This window comes from Uranotaenia lowii, chromosome 2 (assembly GCF_029784155.1).
Source record: "Uranotaenia lowii strain MFRU-FL chromosome 2, ASM2978415v1, whole genome shotgun sequence".
In the NCBI taxonomy this organism is placed as follows: domain Eukaryota; kingdom Metazoa; phylum Arthropoda; class Insecta; order Diptera; family Culicidae; genus Uranotaenia; species Uranotaenia lowii.
The window spans coordinates 340,889,033-340,908,354 of NC_073692.1; the positions used below are offsets into that span (position 1 = coordinate 340,889,033).

At 39.5% G+C, this 19,322-nt stretch overlaps 1 protein-coding gene across 1 annotated transcript in view; it reads left to right on the top strand.

Moving 5' to 3' along the window:
* LOC129747086 (sodium-dependent nutrient amino acid transporter 1-like) overlaps positions 1 to 19,098 on the top strand; it is a 38,952-nt gene extending 19,854 nt beyond the window's left edge. The window contains exons 2-7 of the mRNA XM_055741102.1: positions 10,246 to 10,814; positions 11,930 to 12,200; positions 12,261 to 12,364; positions 12,457 to 12,820; positions 18,353 to 18,614; positions 18,675 to 19,098. Of these exons, the coding sequence (XP_055597077.1) occupies positions 10,246 to 10,814; positions 11,930 to 12,200; positions 12,261 to 12,364; positions 12,457 to 12,820; positions 18,353 to 18,614; positions 18,675 to 18,952 (1,848 nt within the window). The 3' untranslated portion in view covers positions 18,953 to 19,098. The remainder of the gene's footprint in view (positions 1 to 10,245; positions 10,815 to 11,929; positions 12,201 to 12,260; positions 12,365 to 12,456; positions 12,821 to 18,352; positions 18,615 to 18,674) is intronic.
* The last annotated feature ends 224 nt before the right edge of the window (positions 19,099 to 19,322 follow it).

Sequence of the window (19,322 nt, forward strand, 5' to 3'; positions counted from 1 at the left end):
ATCAACCAGCATGCATAATAAAATTTTCGATTAACATAAACAGTGGCTTACTGGAACTCTCATAAGATTTTTTTCAAACAAACACAAACACATACAGGACCTCAATGAAACTTGATGTTTCCTCGAAGAGATTCCTTTTTTTCCTAACTCCAAGCTTACATCTTTCGAGGATATGATGGCTAGAATCTTACAAATGCTAAAACCACCAACCCACGGAAAGTGTACTACGTATGCCGTGACCGGGATTCGATCTCATGCCCGCTGGCTTAGAAGACTTGAAGGCTATCCTCTACGCCACGGGCTGCGGGGGTAAATGGACCTTAATTTTGTGCGGCCTAATCGATAAGTATAACAGGGTGGGTTCTGTCCGTTTGGCCCATGTGTATCTACATGGCGGTTGAACCATCCATCTTCAACTGCATCCCAGAACGTAGTGCCGGCTATTATTGGTACTTCTTCTTGGGTAGAGTTGATTAATGAGGGACAAAAAATTCAGCATGTGGTAAAGCTTCTATTTAAATGCTCCTTGCTCTTCTCAACACCTTAGTTACTTTCTTCCTATGGTCTATCCGCCTATCACTTCAAATTTATAATACTCACCGATAAAGCAACCAGAATTCCCTTAAAAAGGGTTCATAGAAGCTTAATCGGCTTTCGTTTCTGTCTGAAGAGAATGCTAATCAGCCCAAAATTAAAGATTTCAAAGCTACTTTTAAGTTCGTTTAGGTAGCTTAAGAGAATGCTATTCAGCTTCTAAGAGAATGTCAAAAAACTTCTACGCACCGAAAAAAATATCTGGTGGATAGTTTGCTCTAATATCCGATTGACAGATTGCTAGGTTGTCAGTTTATCGTGGTCATGGTCTCCAATTTTCATTCAATCATTTGCAACTGGACTGCTTTGGAAGTTCACAATCGAATAACTTTTTTGCTGCCAAAAAAAAACTTATCGGTTTCAGGTTGCTATGAAAGTCAGTAAACAAAACTTGAAATTCGATTGAAAATGATTGCTTTCTTTTTCATGCCTTGCTAAGAATTATCAAATAAGTAGATAAGTTTAAAATTATTTGATCGTTTTTTTCATAACCAAGATGTCCAAATCAAATTTTTATTTTTATTTTAGAGTTTTTGTTGCTTGTAAAATCGATTCCTAAAACTTAAATAAAAAATTAAAAAAAATGAATTTCAAGATTGTTAGCTTAATTCCTTTTGAAAGAGTTTATAGTCTCAAAAAAAAAAAAAAACTTAAAAAAAATACATTAAAATAACAATTTTCGTTTTCTTTTGAAATTGAATTTCTTAATTTTCATTTGAAAATTATCAGGTGCACTTTAAAAATCATCAACGTCATCATCATTTGAAATACCGTCGAATTTCAACTGAAAACATCGTTAACAAACTAACAGTAGTAAGCCTTTGTCTTTCATTTGACAAACTTTTGTATTGTGTGAGTGTGAAAATTGGAGACGCTGATCGTGGTCTATCTCATTGATTTTAATTATATGTTTTTGATTACAAAAGCTACTAACGCCCAGAGAACTGAACCGCTGCTCTCTAGGTTGCAATAAAATTCACCAGCCTCTCTACTAATCCAACTTTTTCGTGTCAAGAGTCACCTGGAGGTCCGGTAAAACATTGTTTCAGCCAATTGTGAACTTCGGAGTTGCATTTTTAAGTAAAAACGCGATTTTTATTGCTTGGGTTCTCCCCTTAATATATTCTTCTACAGCCTATCGATAAACATTGGATTTATTCGCAACATCTTCGTATTATTCTAGGTATGATATTTCATAATCTTGAAAGAAAAAAGTAGTTTTTTCACATAGAGAAGAAACAAAAGACAACTTTATATCTTTTTTGTATACGATTAAGAAAAAAGTATAGCTTACCTCCACCTTAATCATTGAATTCGGAATGCTGTGTAAGTATGATCATTCATCAAAAATGCATAAAAATAAAACTTCAGCAGATAACAATATAATTCTCAAAAGCTGTTCGCGAAATGTTTACTGATTTTGATGACATAAGATTCATTAGATTCATTCTTGTTTCTAAATATTTCAAAACTAAAAAAATATGTTCTACCAAGCTGCCTGTATTTGGTTCTTAATGAAAAAAGTCAAGACAAACAATTCTATTTTTAAAATGCTCATAACTCCAGAAAGTTATGCTGTATTTGAGTTTTTTTTACCTTTAGAATTGTCAAGAATAAATCTGTCCGGCGATGTATAAACATGTTGGGGTCCGTTAAAAAATTTTACCTCTATCCTGGATATCCCGTTAGAAAAAAAATCTTACTGAAAAAAATGACATTCAATTTAAGTTTTGCTTCGCTGTATCTCTTTTCTCAACAAGGAGGTTTTTATGATTTAAATTTAATAATTTTTTTTGTTAATTTGATTAACATTTTCATAGATAATACTCAGTATCTTAAAAATCTAAGCTATTCAGAATAAGGGAATGAAGTCCCAAGTAACCATAAGCACTAAAATATAGCCCTTAATCAACACTATATCCCCATGTATAACTGTGAATTAATGCTTGTTTTGCACTATATGCGTATATAATGCAGATTTAATGCTAAAAAGGCGAAATAGCGGGCTGAATAAATGCTATCACGACATAGCCTTTAATAAGCATTACAAATGCTGAATTAGATCACCATCAAAACGTCATTTTTCGCCAGCCGTATAAAAGCATTAACAATGCATACTTAGAACACCTTTTAATTTTTTAATTGATTGATCATGATTGATAAGAAACGGAAATTCAAATAAGGAAATTGTTCTTTGTTTTATTGAAATGAAAAAAAAAAAATAAAAAATAAAATCATTATCTACAACATCAATCAACCTGCTGAATGAAGGATTATGCTTGCTTAATGAAGTGTTCTATGAAATGAGAAGTGGATCCCGCAGCAGCCTTTATCTTTCATTGCGCCTTTACCATTTCGACCACTCTTGATGCTGATAAGGTAGGTGAAAAACCCCGTTCTTCAAGTACTGTTCGGGTCACACAACTTCATAGACAATGAGAAGGTTGGAAATGTATTGGAAAATTTAGGGAGAAGACAACTGCAAATGCCCGCTCTGTTTGTTTTCGTTTGCTTACTTACACGCAGCAAATGAGAAAATCACTCTTGTTTACATTCGCGGGTTTGACGTTTCTACGCTTTATAAAAGCTTTATATAATCATTAACAGGAAGTTCTAGTGCTACAGTCTTAATGCTTGTTAAATTTATATGCTACCATTAGTGCTAATTTTTGTTATTGCTTTTATGCAATATTAATGCATATATAAAACTAAAAAGAATTATGAATGTTGATATAATGCTAACTTGCATTAGAAATGTTGATTTAATGCTGATTAAGGGTTATGGTTTAATGCTTATGGTTACTAGGGGTTTAAAATGATCTGAATGTGCGTTTCGGCTGATATTGACCTGAAAGGAAAGGCTTTACTTAACTTACGCATTCAAAATGATCGCTGGCGTAGCTATGCAGAACAAGTTCTAAATGATTTAAAAACAATGTTTATTGGAAAAATTATTTAATTTAATAAAACACACAACGTTGCACAATATGTCAAATATATTTAAACAAGTTGAGCACCACTGACTTTCAGTGTGTGCTACACGGTAAACTTTTACCAGAAACACAAAGTCATAAAACTCAAAATTTGTAGCTATGACAATAATTGACTTCTACGCAGAGGTGCCAGCCGTCCTGATTTCACAGCATTTATTCTGATTTTCGAGAGACCGTCCAGATTTTTCAAAAACTGTCGAATTGTGCTGATTTTTGAAAATTTGTCTCTAAAATGTCCTGATTTTTCCTGATTTTCATAAAAACTTCTTAAATATGGTCGAATTTGTAGTTTACTATGAGAAAACCGAACAGATGGTAATCTTTGGTTCAGATGATATTTGAATGGTGTTTTTCGATATGAACTACATCGAATTTGTAGTTTACTATGAGAAAACCGAACAGATGGTAATCTTCGGTTCAGATGATATTTGAATGGTGTTTTTCGATATGAACTACATGCCAGAAAACAAGTTGCGTACTGTTGTCACATGAATTAGGGCGTTTACAGCATCTGTGTTGCGCCTTTATTTATGCAATCTAAGTAGAAATCCTTATTGTTTTCATAAACCAAGAGGTTCTCCTGAAAAATGCTAATTTTTGACTTCGCGTTGTTTTGATTTTCGACGAAACCACCTGGCACCCCTGCTTCTACGAGACTATTTTAAACCCTAAATTACCCCAACTAAACCCAACATAATTTGAAATTAATTTTACTATATATTTCACGTAAACGTAAGCTTTTGGTGCATCACATCGATTTTACGTGTTTCTTGTAGAAGTTCCTTCTTTTCTACGTAAATAGCTCATGAATTTTATGTAAAGTTTAAGTTAAAGCATTTTTTGCATTTTTTTTCTCGAGCGTCTGGTGGTAGATTCTTGTAAGAAAAAGGAATTTTGTTAGTCAGCTAATTTTTTTTACTAGAATGCAAATTCCTGAGGATCATGTATCCGTTGTTTGCAAACTTTGTAGTTATTCCGTATACCTGAAGTCAATTCGTGGGCTGGTGAAGTAAGTGTTGGGGTTTTTCAATAATATTTTGAACTTTTTTCGAAGCACCGATCGATTAACATTATTTTATTGATTTTTTATTTTGTTTATTTCGATATGTTACTGATCATTGAGGGCTGCAAAAATGTGTGCTATTCGAGCAGAAAAGGCTGGTACAAAGATAAGGCAACACCTTCTGCGTAGCGGATGCCGTGGGTGCGCCGCGTTCGTGCGTAGGATGCTCCACCTTCGGGGAGTATCCGAGTTGAGCGGTTCTCAACGACGGAAACTGCGGGGATGAGACTTGACCTTCTTCGCAGTGGAAACCGTTGGGAAAGGGTTATTCCACGTTCGGGGAATACCCAAGGGTAGAGTGGCTCTCGACGCCGGGTGAGCCATTCGAGTCGGAGCAGGATGACGTCTTCGTCGGGAATCATCCGAGACGTTGCGTCCCGCGCGTATGCCATGACAGGCACGAGTCTAGGATAAGCTGCTCTCGATCAGGCACACGATGGGCAAGGTGGCAAACTTCGACCCTGAAGATAAGAGGTCGGGCCTCGAGTCGTTAGAGGAGATTTCAGGCCTCAAACCTTCAGGTGAAGAGGTTTGTGTGGTCAACTCCGAGTCTTTATGATAAGGGGTCGGGTCTCGAGTCGCAAGAGGAGGGATCAGGCCCCCTTATCAACAAGAGGAGGGGTACAAGTGGTCACCTCGAGTCATTACGAGGAGAAGTCAGATTTCAAGTCGTTAGAGGAAAGATCGGACCTTGAATCGTGCAGAAGAGAGGTAGCCTCGAGTCGATGCGAGGAGGTGTCGGATCTCGAGTCGCTAGAGGAGAGATCAGGGCTCAAGTCGCGAAGAGGAGAGATTTGTGTGGGAATCTCGAGTCATTGCGAAGAAATGTCGGTTCTCAAGTCGTTAGAGGAGAGTTCAGGCGTCGAGTCGTAAGGAGGAGAGGTTTTGCTGGAATTGGTCTCGTTAATGAGTATTGCCTTGGAGCGCACTAGCGCGAATAGACCTCCCACTATTGAAGCATAGTGTACTAAACAGTTCGAGGTGGAAACCAGGTCTGCGGCCCCAGGTGGAGTTTAGGGAGTAGGGGTTTACACGGAGTAATCTAAATCTAATGCTAAATGTTTGAGAATAAAATGTTTGAAAAAAACATTGTTTCTTTTATTTAGTTACTAGCTGACCCGGTGTGCTTTGCTACACCTTTCAAAATCAAATGATGTTTTCAAAAATTATTCTAATTTTTATTGGCATTATTTTAAATCAGATTATAACATAATTTATAAGCAGCCGCTATAAAATGAGAGCTGCAGCTGGTGTTTCGAATTGCAGCACAAAGATAACTTAAACAAATATTCTTAATCTTGCTCTTAAATTTGTGTAAAAGATTTGATAATTTGAATCTGTCTGGAGGGTCTCCAATTAATCGTACGCAAACAATCTAACTTTTAAAATATGGTTGTTTTTTTTCTTGATATGTACTGGGTTTATGCTGAAAAACTGATAAGAGAGCCCCTTCCCTGTCCTTCACTCACCCCCTGCTGAATGGAGGTCGTGATTTTTAATAATCATACCTAATTTTTCCGTTCCCAAAAATCCTCTTACATCAAATATAGTTTCATTGGTTGATAAGTTTTTAAGCTTTACAACAAAATTTGTATGGAGCCTTCCCCTCTCTACACTTTAAAGCGTAAGGATCTATAACAATCGTAACCAAGTACCTTTACATGCCATATTTGTTTCCATTTGTTGGCTTCGTTAGCATAACTGGAGAACTTATGTGTAGGGATGAGATGAAGAATATACAGAAAATAAATCAAATTTAATTAGGAATAAAATAAAATAATAGTTGTATTCGGCAACACTGTAGATGAATAAAATAAAATAAATTTCTATGAGAACATTTGCTATTTTGGCAGCACTTGACAAACAAACAAAACAAAGTCAGTCATTGATCTATTCTTGCGAGCGACAGACGTGTTTAGGTGAATCTCTGAATTGAGATTCGTAAAATCACGACATTATGCTAACAAAATTGTATTGGGCTCACCTCCCTCCACCTATTTACCTACTCTCTGAAAGGAGGATGATGTGTCAGATAATCATTGAATCATACCAAAATGATTTTCCATGTTAAGTTTTGTCCATTTCTCGTATTTTGTAAAAAAAAAAGGTCAATGTAAGCCTCCTCTTCCCTTCCTATATTCCCAATTCTATCATCCTTCTGCAAGAAAGAAATTGTTTCACATAGAAAAAATATTTTTCGTACTCAAATACTTTTTGATGCCAAATTTGGTTTCATTTGCTCGAAAAATTCTCGAGTTATGCAAAAATAAACTTATAGAAGCTCCCCTTTCCCTCTTTATATCTTTCCGCTGAAAAAAGATGGGGCTTCAATTTATGATAGAAACATTTCACGTATCCAAATACCCTCATATGCCAAATATGGTTCAATTTGCTCAATCAACTCTCCAGTTTAACTGAAAATTGTATGGGAGACCTTTTCTCCCCCTTTTCATCCACCTCTTTGAAGGAGTAGGGATACCAAATATTCATAGATGCATTTCTCGTACCCCAATATCTTTCCATGCCAAATTTGGTTCCATTTGCTGTTGTAGTTTTTGAGTTATGCTGTAAAAATTGTATGAAACTCCCCTCCGTGTTTCCTTTCTCCCCGCTGGAAGAAGGAAGGGGTCTCAAACAATCATTACAACATGTCACATTCCCAAATACCCGCCCATGCCAAATTTGGTTCCATTTGCTTAATTAGTTTTTGAGTTATGTAAAAATTATAAAAGAGGCCCCTCCCCCCTTTATTTCTACCTACTGGAAAGAGGGAGGGATCTCAAATAATCATTGAAATATTTTTCGTATCCAAATACCATCCCATGCCAGATTTGGTTCCATTTGCTTTATTAGTTTTTGAGTTATGTAAAAAAATATGAAAGAGGCCCCCTCCCCCTTTCTACTGGAAAGAGGGAGAGGGGGTCTCAAATAATCATTGAAATATTTTTCGTATCCAAACACCTTCCCGTGCCAAATTTGATTCCAATATCTTGATTATTTATCGAGTTATATGAAAAATTGTTAGGTAGCCCCCCTCCCCCCTTCCTATCACCCCACTGAGAGGAGGGAGGGGTACCTTATATTCATAGAAATATTCCTCGTACCCAATTACCACCCCAAGCCAATTTGATACGATTTGCTTGATGGGTGCTTGAGTTATGCAAAAAATTGTCTTTTGCCTGAGAGGCCTCTCCCTCCCTTATTGAGAGAGGGAGGGGTCTCAAACTATAATAGGAACCTTCCCCTGCCTCCAATACTCCCACCGGCCAAGTTTCACGCAAATCGGTTCAGTAGTTTCCGAGTCTATAGGGAACAGACAGACAGACAGACAGACAGACAGACAGAAATTCATTTTTATATATATAGACTAGCTGACCCGGTGTGCTTTGCTACACCTTTCCAAAACATATGATATTTTCAGAAATTATTCAAACTTTTATTGTTTTGTTGGCATTATTTTAAAACCGCTTTAAAATGAGAGCTGCAGCTGGAGTTTCGAATTACAACACAAAGATGAATAAAACTAATTTTCTGAATTTTGATCTATAAATTGGTGTTACAGATCTGATAATTTTAATCTGCTTCTTTAATCTCCACCCTGAAAAAGGAGGGTCTCAAATTAATCGTACGCAAAAAATCTAATTTATAAAATATGGTTGTTTTTGCTTGATATTCTCTGGATTTATGCTAAAAACTGATAAGAGAGCCCCTCCCTGTCCTTCCCATCATCCCCTGCTGAATGGAGGTTGTTGTCTTTAATAATCATACCCATGTTTTCGTGCCCGAAAATCCTCTTATATCAAATATTACTCCATTGGTTGATAAGTTTTTAAGCTTTACAACATAATTTATAAGGAGCCCCCTTCTTTCTTCCCCTCTCTACACTGTAAGGGTCTATAACATTCGTAGAAACATATCTCGTAACCAAGTACCTTTCCATGCCATATTTATTTCCATTTGTTGGTTTCGTTTGCAGAAACTGAGAACTTATGCTAACAAAATTGTATTGGGCTCACTTCCCTCCTCCTATGTGTCTCCTATGTACTGAAAGGAGGATGGTGTGTCAGATATTCATAGAATCATAGCAAAATGATTTTCCATGTTAAGTTTTGTCCATTTCTCGGATTTTATAAAAAAAAAAAGTTAAATGTAAGCCTTCTCTTCCCTTCCTATATTCCCAATTCTATCATTCTACTGCAAGAAAGGAATTTTTTGACATAAAAAAAGTACTTTTTCGTACTCAAATACTTTTTGATGCCAAATTTAGTTTCATTTGCTCAATTAATTCTCGAGTTATGCAAAAAAAATGCATGGAAACCCCCCTTTCCCCCATAATATCTTTCCTCTGAAAAAAAAGTTGGGCTTCAATTTATAATAGAAACATTTCTCGTATCCAAATACCCTCACATACCAAATATGGTTCAATTTGCTCGATCAACTCTCCAGTTATACTGAAAACTGTAAAGTAGACCTCTCCTCCCCCATTTCATCCACCTCTTTGAAGGAGTGAGGGATACCAAATATTCATAGAAGCATTTCTCGTACCCAAATATCGTTCCATGCCAAATTTGGTTCCATTTGCTGTTGTAGTTCTTGAGTTATGCAGTAAAAATTGTATGAAACTCCCCACCTTCTTTCCTTTCTCCCCGCTGGAAGAAGGAAGGGGTCTCAAACAATCATTAGAACATGTCACGTTCCCAAATACTCGCCCATGCAAAATTTGGTTCCATTTGCTTAATTAGTTTTTGAGTTATGTAAAAAATTATAAAAGAGGCCCCTCCCCCCTTTATATCTCCCTACTGGAAAGAGGGAGGGGTCTCAAATAATCATAGAAATATTTTTCGTATCCAACTACCCTCCCATGCCAAATTTGGTTCCATTTGCTCTATTAGTTTTTGAGTTATGTAAAAAAATATGAAAGAGGCCCCTCCCCCTTTATACTGGAAAGAGGGAGGGGTCTCAAATAATCATTGAAATATTTTTCGTATCCAACTACCTTCCCGTGCCAAATTTGGATCCAATATCTTGATTAGTTTTCGAGTTATATGAAAATTTGTAAGGTAGCCCCCTCCCCCCTTCCTATTACCCCACTGAGAGGAGGGAGGGGTACCTTATATTCATAGAAATATTCCTCGTTCCCAAATACCACCCCATGCAATATTTGGTACCATTTGCTTGATGGGTTGTCGAGTTATGCAAAAAATTGTCTTTTGTTTGGGAGGCCCCTCCCTCTCTTCATGAGAGAGGGAGGGGTCTCAAACCATAATAGGAACCTTCCCCGACTTCCAATACCCCCACCTGCCAAGTTTCACGCAAATCGGTTCAGCAGTTTCCGAGTCTATAGGGAACAGACAGACAGACAGACAGACAGACAGACAGACAGACAGACAGACAGACAGACAGACAGACAGACAGACAGAAATTCATTTTTATATATATAGATTGAAGCGTAGTTGTAATTTACGGAACAGCTTATATGGAAAATTCTTGAAAATATCTTCGTCATTCTTGTCTCATTTTAAATTGATAGCCATATCCGTACAAGAAGTTTAATAGCATCGTCGAATGTATAATAATCCGCTTTCATTATCGCAGAATTCCATCGCCGTGCCCGGAGACGAAGCCACAATCATCATCAATGGCAACGCCGACGGTGCTGATCCTAATGGACTGCCCATGTCCGACACTTCGTCTGAATCCACGAATACCCGCGAAAAATGGTCTAAAAGCATAGAATTCCTGCTGTCCTGTATCGCGTTGTCGGTCGGATTCGGCAACGTTTGGCGCTTCCCGTACACGGCATTCCAGAACGGGGGTGGCGCATTCGTAATTCCCTATCTGGTGGTGCTTCTCGTTGTTGGCCGCCCGCTGTACTATCTGGAGATGGTCGTGGGTCAGTTTGCCAGCCGGGGATGTGTCAAAGTGTACGATATGTGTCCAATGTTCCGGGGCATCGGAGTCGGACAGACCATCGCTATGCTCAGCATCCTGGGATACTATGCCGCGATTCTGTCGCTCGCTGTGCGTTACTTTTTCGAATCATTTAAATATCCGCTGCCCTGGGGCAACTGCAAGCCGGAATGGACCGAGCCGTGTGTTGACTCAAGCTTCTTGGGGAAAGCGGCTTTCCCGAACGCGACACCATCGGCGGCGCTCTACTTCAAGTGAGTATTTATTGATTCAGCATGACAAATAAAGTGTGGAATGTAAGTAGGTGATATTATTTTGAGTTTTCTTATCTGTCTAGTGCTTATGAGTTAGGTAGTCTTTTTTGGCGTTTTCATTTTTATCATTATAAAACATGATACATTGTAAAGGAATTCAAAGAGATAAAACGTGTTTTTGACTGAAAGATCGAGAAAAAAAAAACGCAAAAATAAGTGAAGATCGAAGTTGACGATGAATAACGAAAACCTGTAGTTTGTTTTATTCTTGTTATGAAAAATCAGACAAATTCAATCATCCATATTGCATCCATCACATAACATTGCATAACATTACATAACATTACATAACATTACATAACATTACATATCATTACATTGCATTACATTACATTACATTGCATTGCATTACATTACATTGCATTACATTACATTACATTGCATTGCATTACATTACATTAAATTACATTACATTACATTACATTACATTACATTACATTACATTACATTACATTACATTACATTACATTACATTACATTACATTACATTGCATTACATTGCATTACATTACATTACATTGCATTGCATTACATTACATTACATTACATTACATTACATTACATTACATTACATTGCATTACATTACATTACATTACATTACATTACATTACATTACATTACATTACATTACATTACATTACATTACATTACACTACATTACATTACATTACATTACATTACATTACATTACATTACATTACATTACATTACATTACATTACATTACATTACATTACATTACATTACATTACATTACATTACATTACATTACATTACATTACATGCGTTACCTCATTGATAATACAAAGCAGGTTGTGAAATTCTTTGCCATATATTTGCCAAATTTACATCGGTCAGCTCTACGTTTTTTTTGTTTTTTGTTTTTCTGGGATTTTAACACTCTCGTGTTATTCATCCCCTTAGATCGGTCAGCTCTACATTATTTTTGCTGTGTACAAAAACAACCCTTATCGTGCACTCTTATTCCGACATAGAGACTGGAAAAACTAACAGCCAGTAAAAACCGGAGCTCATATTTTTCTTCTCCCATGCAGCAATAACATAATGCACAAGCGGACCAACTTGGATGACGGACTGGGCACCCCGGATTGGCAGCAAATTATGTGCCTGTTCACGTGTTGGGTCATCATCACCGGAATGGTGATCAAGGGAATCAAAAGTTCCGGAAAAGCTGCCTATTTCCTGGCCCTGTTCCCGTACGTTATCCTGTTCATTCTGTTGATAAATGCTTGCTTCCTGGAGGGTGCTGCCGATGGAATCCGGTATTTCTTCACACCGCAGCTGAGCAAGATTTTGGAACCCAGAGTAATATTTTTGCTAACGAGAATTAGAACAACCATTGAAATGTATTTATTTTTTGGGCAGGTTTGGTACGAAGCTGTTTCACAATGTTTCTTTTCTCTAACGATCGGTTTGGGTGCTGTTACAGTATTTTCATCATTCAATGGATTTTCCAATAACATTTACCGGTTAGTCCTTTCTCATTTAATTCAAAATTGCATGAATCTGAACCATGTTTTTTAATCCCATCATACTTTTTTCTCACGTTTTATACTCTCAGTGATGCCATGATCATCTCCTGGTTGGATACCTTCACATCGCTGCTTTCTGGAGTAATTGTATTCGGAGTCGTTGGAAATGTTGCTAGCGTGACCAACAAAACGGTGGATAGTGTGATGACGTCGGGACCCGATCTAACCTTCATTACCTATCCAGATGCTATCGCTAAGATGCCCTGGGCTCCGAATGTGTTTGCCGTACTGTTCTTCCTGATGTTTGTCGTGTTGGGATTGGGTAGTAACACTGGAATCGTGATGACCATTTTGACTTCGCTGCAGGATCGGTTTCCTGGTATAAAAATCTGGAAAGCTGTGATTGTCATCGGGATCATCGGTTTCCTGTGTGGGCTGGCTTATATTGCTCCGGTAAGTAGGAATATGCACAGAAAAAAAATCTGAGCCTTACATTCCATGTAAATATAGATTTCATGTAAAATTTGGTCCAATGTGTTGAAAAACTTGTTGTATTATAACGCAGCCCTGAAAAAAACATGCGTCGGAAAATTTCCCGGAAATCCTCGGTTTGATCCAAAGTCGACCGATTCATTTGAGATTTTATCCGTTTTAGGCTCTGTAAGCCGGTGAGGTAATAACCATTTCGGGGCCCATCTGTTCAACTCTAGATACTATGTACCCCTACGTCATAAAGTCCATCTGGGGCCTCTGGCCGTAATACCCATCCGGACCTGCAATGAAGGCACTCTAGCTCTCCTCTAGTGACTTGAGGTTTTGGCCCAGTTGGTATGGCTCGAGGCCTTCTCCTCTTTGCCCGTCCGTGTGCCAAACGAGAACAGCTTATCCTGGACACGCTGCTGTCACAGCACACGTCCGTTGCTTTACGAAACTACTCGGATGATTCCCAGTGAAGATGTCATCCTACACCGACTCGAATGACTCACCCGCCGACGACGTAAAGTCACTCTATCCGATAGTATTCGACGGCGTGAATGCTCTTTTCCTTACGAGTTCGACTGCGAAAAAGGTCAAGTCTTTTCAACGCAGCTTACGTCGTAGGGAACGCGTTTTTCTCGAATACTCTGCAGTGTTGGAGGTATCTTACATAGCGTTCACGACGTACCTTGCAGTTCGGCATACGCAGAAGGTAAAGTCTTATCTTTGTATGCTTTACTACTAGGGTCGGACGCACACTACTCAGATGCTCCCCGACGAAGGAGTCATCCTACACCGCGGACTGGTGCTGGTTCCAACTATTTTGCAGGGCAGTCATGATCCGGGGAACCCATCGCTGACCACGCGCTAAGTGTTGGTTTCATTACACATCCTCCGCATGATGTTGGTGGCAGTCGTTTCGGGTTCACTGTCGGCAAGCATGTTATTGCGTACCCCTTCAAGCTTCGGGCAGTTGAACACTACATACTCTAGTGTCTCATCTGTGCCAGCGCAGGTTGGGCAGAATGGCGAGGCCACATGTCCAAACTAACGCATGAAGCATCCGTTACCGGTCAAGATCTGCGTCATGCAGAAATCCACCTCTCTATGTTTCCGATCCATCCAAAATCTGACGGGACGGTAGGGATCAAGATTCCATCGGCCGCGATCAGAGCTACTTCACTGGTGCTGCCAGTTGGACATCGAGACCTCTCAGGCATGTTTCCGCACATCGGGAATATGCCTATGGTCATAGCAGAGGATATCTTCCTCTAACAAGACCGAGATGGGCACATTACCAGCAGATACTCAGGGCACTGTTCAGTATGCGCTGATAGCCCGCAGGTTTATCAGCCGCTTCACGCTGAAGAGCATCTATAGATTACACTGCTTGCTCAAAGCTGCCGTTCCGTACCGCAAAATGGACGAGGTCACGCTCACCAGGACCCTCCTTCTGCTGCAGCAGATCGCTGAGTTGTTCGACATGGCCAGGAAGAGGGCTGCTATAGCCTTAGCCGCTCTTTTGCAAGCGTAGTCGGCGAAGGCCGTGAAATTCAGTCGATCGTCGATCCTTACCCATAGGTTCTTGATCGTACGCTTGGATTTCTGTCCTTGGTACCTGTTTGTGCTGAAATCAGGTATGTGACCAGCAACATCTCAGTCTTGTTGTGAGCCAGGCGCAAGCTCTTGGAGCGCATCCAACTTTCCACCTTCTCAATCCCTACTGTGGCGAGTTGCAAGTCGTACGGTTCGTACGGTTGCTACGGTTCCTACAGTTCGTACGGTTGCTACAGTTCCTAAAGTTCGTACGGCTGCTACGGTTCCAATGGTTCGTACAATTACTACGGTTCCTACTGTTTGTACGGTTCTTACGAGCCCAACGGTTCGTACGGTTTCTACGGTTCCTACGGTTTGTACGGTTCTTTCGAGACGTACGGTTGCTACGGTTCTCACGGTTCGTACCGAGGGATTGCAGTGGAGCGAGTATTCTTTGCATTTGGAATGGTAATGATCAAAATTCCACAACTGCTTAACAAATTGCAACAATTTGCAGCAATTAGCACATTTTCACTCTATCTGAGCACCGGTTTTTCTCATTTTAACTTAAACCTTCTAATTCTCTCTAACAAATTGCCACAAATTATCACAAATTCAATCATTGGCTGCAAAATTTGTTTGATCATTGACAATGATTCTTCGTTTATCTCAGTCCCCTGGTTCATACGGTTGTTACGGTTTCTATGGCTCTTACGGTTCGTACGGTTGCTTCTGTTTTTACGGTTCATACGGTTACTACGGTTTGTACGGTTCCTACGGTTTTTATGGTTTCAACGGTACTTATGGTTCCTAAGGTCCGAACGGTTGCAACGGTTCCTACGGTTTGTACGGTTCCTACGGTTGCTACAGTTGCTAATTTTACTACGGTTGCTACAGTTTGTGCGGTTCCTACTTTTTATACGGATCTTATTAGTCCTACGGTTTGTACGGTAGCTAAGGTTCCTACGGTTGCTACGGTTCGTACGGTTCCTATGGTTTCTTACGGTTCCAACGGTTCTTACAGTTCCTAATGTTCGTACGGTTGCTCCGGTTCCTATGGTTCGTACCGTTCCTACAGTTTGTACGGTTCTTACGAGTCCTACGGTTCGTACGATTGCTACGGTTGTTCCCAAAGTTGCTTCGATTTGTACGGTTCCTACGTTTTATACGGATCTTACGAGTCCTACGGTTCGTGCGGTAGCTACGGTTCCTACGGTTTGTACGGTTCTTACGAGTCCTACCATTCCTACGGTTGTTACAGTTCCCACGGTTCATACGGTTGCTAAGGTTCCTACGGCTCCTACGGTTCCTACGGCTCCTACGGTTCCTACGGCTCCTACGGTTTCTACGGTTTGTACAGTTCCTACGAGTCCTACGGTTCGTACGGTTGTTACAGTTCCTACAGTTCGGATGGTTGTTACGGCTCCTACGGTTCTGCAGTTCCTACGGTTTATACAGTTCCTACGAGTCCTACGGTTCGTATGGTTGCTACGGTCATCCTACGGCTCCTACGGTCGTCTCACTCCCGTGGGGAGACTCAGTCTCAGTAGTTCGTCGTAGACGATGTTTCACAATACCTGACCAAACATCGATCATTGTGGAACTTCTGCCGAGACACTCACTGTTTCCAATCCCTCACTGGTCATATCCAGTAGTTGGCGGTTACGAAAGCTACACTCCACCATCCTACAGATATATGCCCGAATCCTCATACGAATGAGCGACGACGCAATCCCTGCCCAACTGACGCTTTTGAAGGCATTCTTCACGTCAAGGGTGATCACTGCACATATTCGTCTCCTCTCCTCTTCATCAACCTAGATTTGTCTGCTTCTTCGATGACTAATAAAATGGCATCCACAGTGCTGAGGCCTTTTTGGAAACCAAACTGTTTATCGGAATGGCCGTTCACGCCCTCGGTGTAGAGCTCTATCCTCATGTGGACTACCTTCTTCAGCACCTAGCCAGCCGTATCCAGAAGACATATCAGGCGATAGCATAAATATTGCCAGAAAGAAGAACAAGAAGCTATTACAAAACTTTTTCAGACAAGCCTTGGTCTGATTAAAGTATTTTAGCGGTTATACAATCGATTTCTGACGCTTTTTTAAGATTTGCTTCATTCAATTAAACCACAGGACACGAGCAGAACTCAATCGTATCACAAGGAGGAAGATATGATAATCAGAAGCATGTCTTATTCATTTTTGGATGATTTTTTCTGTCATTTCGATATATAGATGAAAGAAGAGGTAGTTTACTGATTACTCCTTTTCGAGCCTTTTCACTCTATATCTCGCTTTAAAGCTGATTGAAAGCTACTTTTGGTCTGTATTTCGATTTATTCAGTTCCAAAAAGCTGTCAAAAAAATTCAGTGGGTTCAACTCATTGGGTAAAAAATAAATAAACAAAAAAAATTTATTTTTCAACTTTTTCCCTCCAATGTTTCATGATTTTCCATCTCACTCGCCCCCTTCTCCAGGTTTATATTTTGGAAAACGTACAACTCTCACTATAGTGGCAGAAGATTTACACTTAGGGGTCTCCGGGTTGTTTTCTTTGCTCAGGCGGCACCTTTTGGAAACAGGTTCTTGTGGCCGCTGCTGTTTTTCGGGCACGAGTGCTGATCCGATGTTACAAACCCTCCGGCACTGGAATGATGTGGTATTTCCTCAATGCGGCTTCTATAAGTGCTTTTTGATAACTGGCGTGGGGCTCGGATATGTAGTTCATATAAGTGTCACCTAGATTGCAAAACGAGAAGGATTACTCTCTACAGCCCAAAAACCTATAGAACGTAGAATAAAACGAGTGAGTCATTAGTAACGGGAATAAATTAATTTCAGGTTTTTAGCGAATCGTATAAATAATAGAAGAAGGCTCTGTTATCGTCTTGGTGGAGACCCAAAGATAAACAAAAATAAACTACCCGAGCTGAGGTAGAGTATGAGATGTGTAAAGGATCATGTAGTTTCTATACCCAAAATTCAGCCTTTGCCAATCATGAGTTCTCAAAATGTCAACGCGATTCACAGCAAACATGAAATCGTATCAGAAATGATAACTTAAGTCGTTTACAATGGCGTTGCGAATCACAATTTCAACTGCATCGTATAAAATGTCGTCTGAAGTCAGTTTAAATCGGATATGATAGAAAGTCCGCCATGTTTGCAAGTTTTGAAATGATTTTGCTCCCGCGTGAGCCTCAAAGGAGGACATCAACGTCATGTTTTCTTTGCAATCAGCAATGCATCCAGATGACTAAAAATCAAATGGGAATCGGGTGAAATTCATCAATGAGAGAACTGGAAAATATTGTCGCTGGCAACGATTTGAAGGCTATAAGAGCAAAGGAATGGGCTCTCTTAAATTCTTCCGATAGGTGCGAATAACGTGTCGAATAGCACCCGATTGGTGTAGTTTTCGTCGCTTTATTTATGTTTGTATATTGCCTCCACTTTGGTAGGTAAATGCTGTATTTTTTTCAACTTTCAAACGATAATTCTAAAATGTATATGGAACATATATCAAAACAGTATAAGAATATAGCTACAAAAATGTTTTCTGGGTTGGTATAAGATGGGAACGCCAGCGACGGTGATTTGATTTGAGACATCTGGCATAAACGTTTTTAAACACCTGTCCAAACGCCAAAAAGCCAGCACTGTTCGTTTGGGCATGGCAGAAAGAATATGATAATTAACACTCGTTAACCATCTGGCTCAGGTAGTTCAGTGGTGAAGCTGTCGAATTGGTAAGATGAAGGTGTAAGTTGTTGTGAGTTCAATCTCCACTTCCCGCCGGCAATTTTTTTTCTTGTTTCTGGGATGAATTATCCAATAGGCTGAATATCTCATCATAAAATGTTTTTCGTCTTTCGAATGAGTGTAATAATATATTGACCATTATATTAAAAATAAATGTTACTTTAGTTTCAATATTTGAATTCGCATTTCTTTATCTTTCTTTAGGCCGGAATAATAATGCTGGACATTGTCGACTTCTACGGGGTGCGGTTCGTGTGTCTGACGCTCATCGTTCTGGAGATAGTTGCCATCTGCTGGATCTACGGCGTCAACCGGATCTGCTTCGACATCAAATTCATGCTCGGCATCGAAACGGGTCTGTTCTGGAGGGTGTGTTGGGGATTCTTGACTATCGGCATGATCGTTCCCATCCTGATATTCTTCGTGAATCAGTTCGAGGTGTTCCAGTCCCCCGTTGGCTACAAGAGTGAGTTTTTTAACGGGAATTTATTTGCTTAAAATTATTGAAAACCTTTTTGTTTTACAGTTTTTGGATGGTTCCTGTACCTTTTCACCGTACTTCAGGTAGTGGGTTGGGGCATCTTCGCTGTTCGACAAGTGAAAAAATCAAACAAAATGGAGCTAGCTACGACAAATCAATCGTTGTGGAGTCGAATTGTGATTGCCTGCAAGCCCACCCAAAACTGGGGACCGGAAAGTGAAACAACTCGAACCAATTATCATAGTGAAATTCGGAGGTATCAGGACTCGATTGGACGGGGCGGAAGTTTGGCAACGAGGGCCTACCGGAGGATTTTCAAGTGAAAATGTTTATATTTTGTATTGCATATCGACATTTAGTTATTAAGATAACAATTTACATGTAACGGGAAACCTTTTAGCGTTTAGAATAGATAAGTACAAACCAACTGCGCACAGAAAATGAAAATAGAACACTGCCTAGAATTTTACGTCATTCATTCATATTTATTTCTGATGATATCCACAAGTTTAAACGAAGTTCAGCAACAAAGAGTGCATCCTTCAAGGTGCTAGCAGAGGAAGTTCTAAGCGAGAAGGCGGCGGTGCGTGCGCTATGTCACGAACTAACCATCCGTATCAATAATCGACGAAGATCAGATCTCGATCCGATTGAGACAGGGTTCTCTAAAATCCGGAACACAGGTCGCAATTG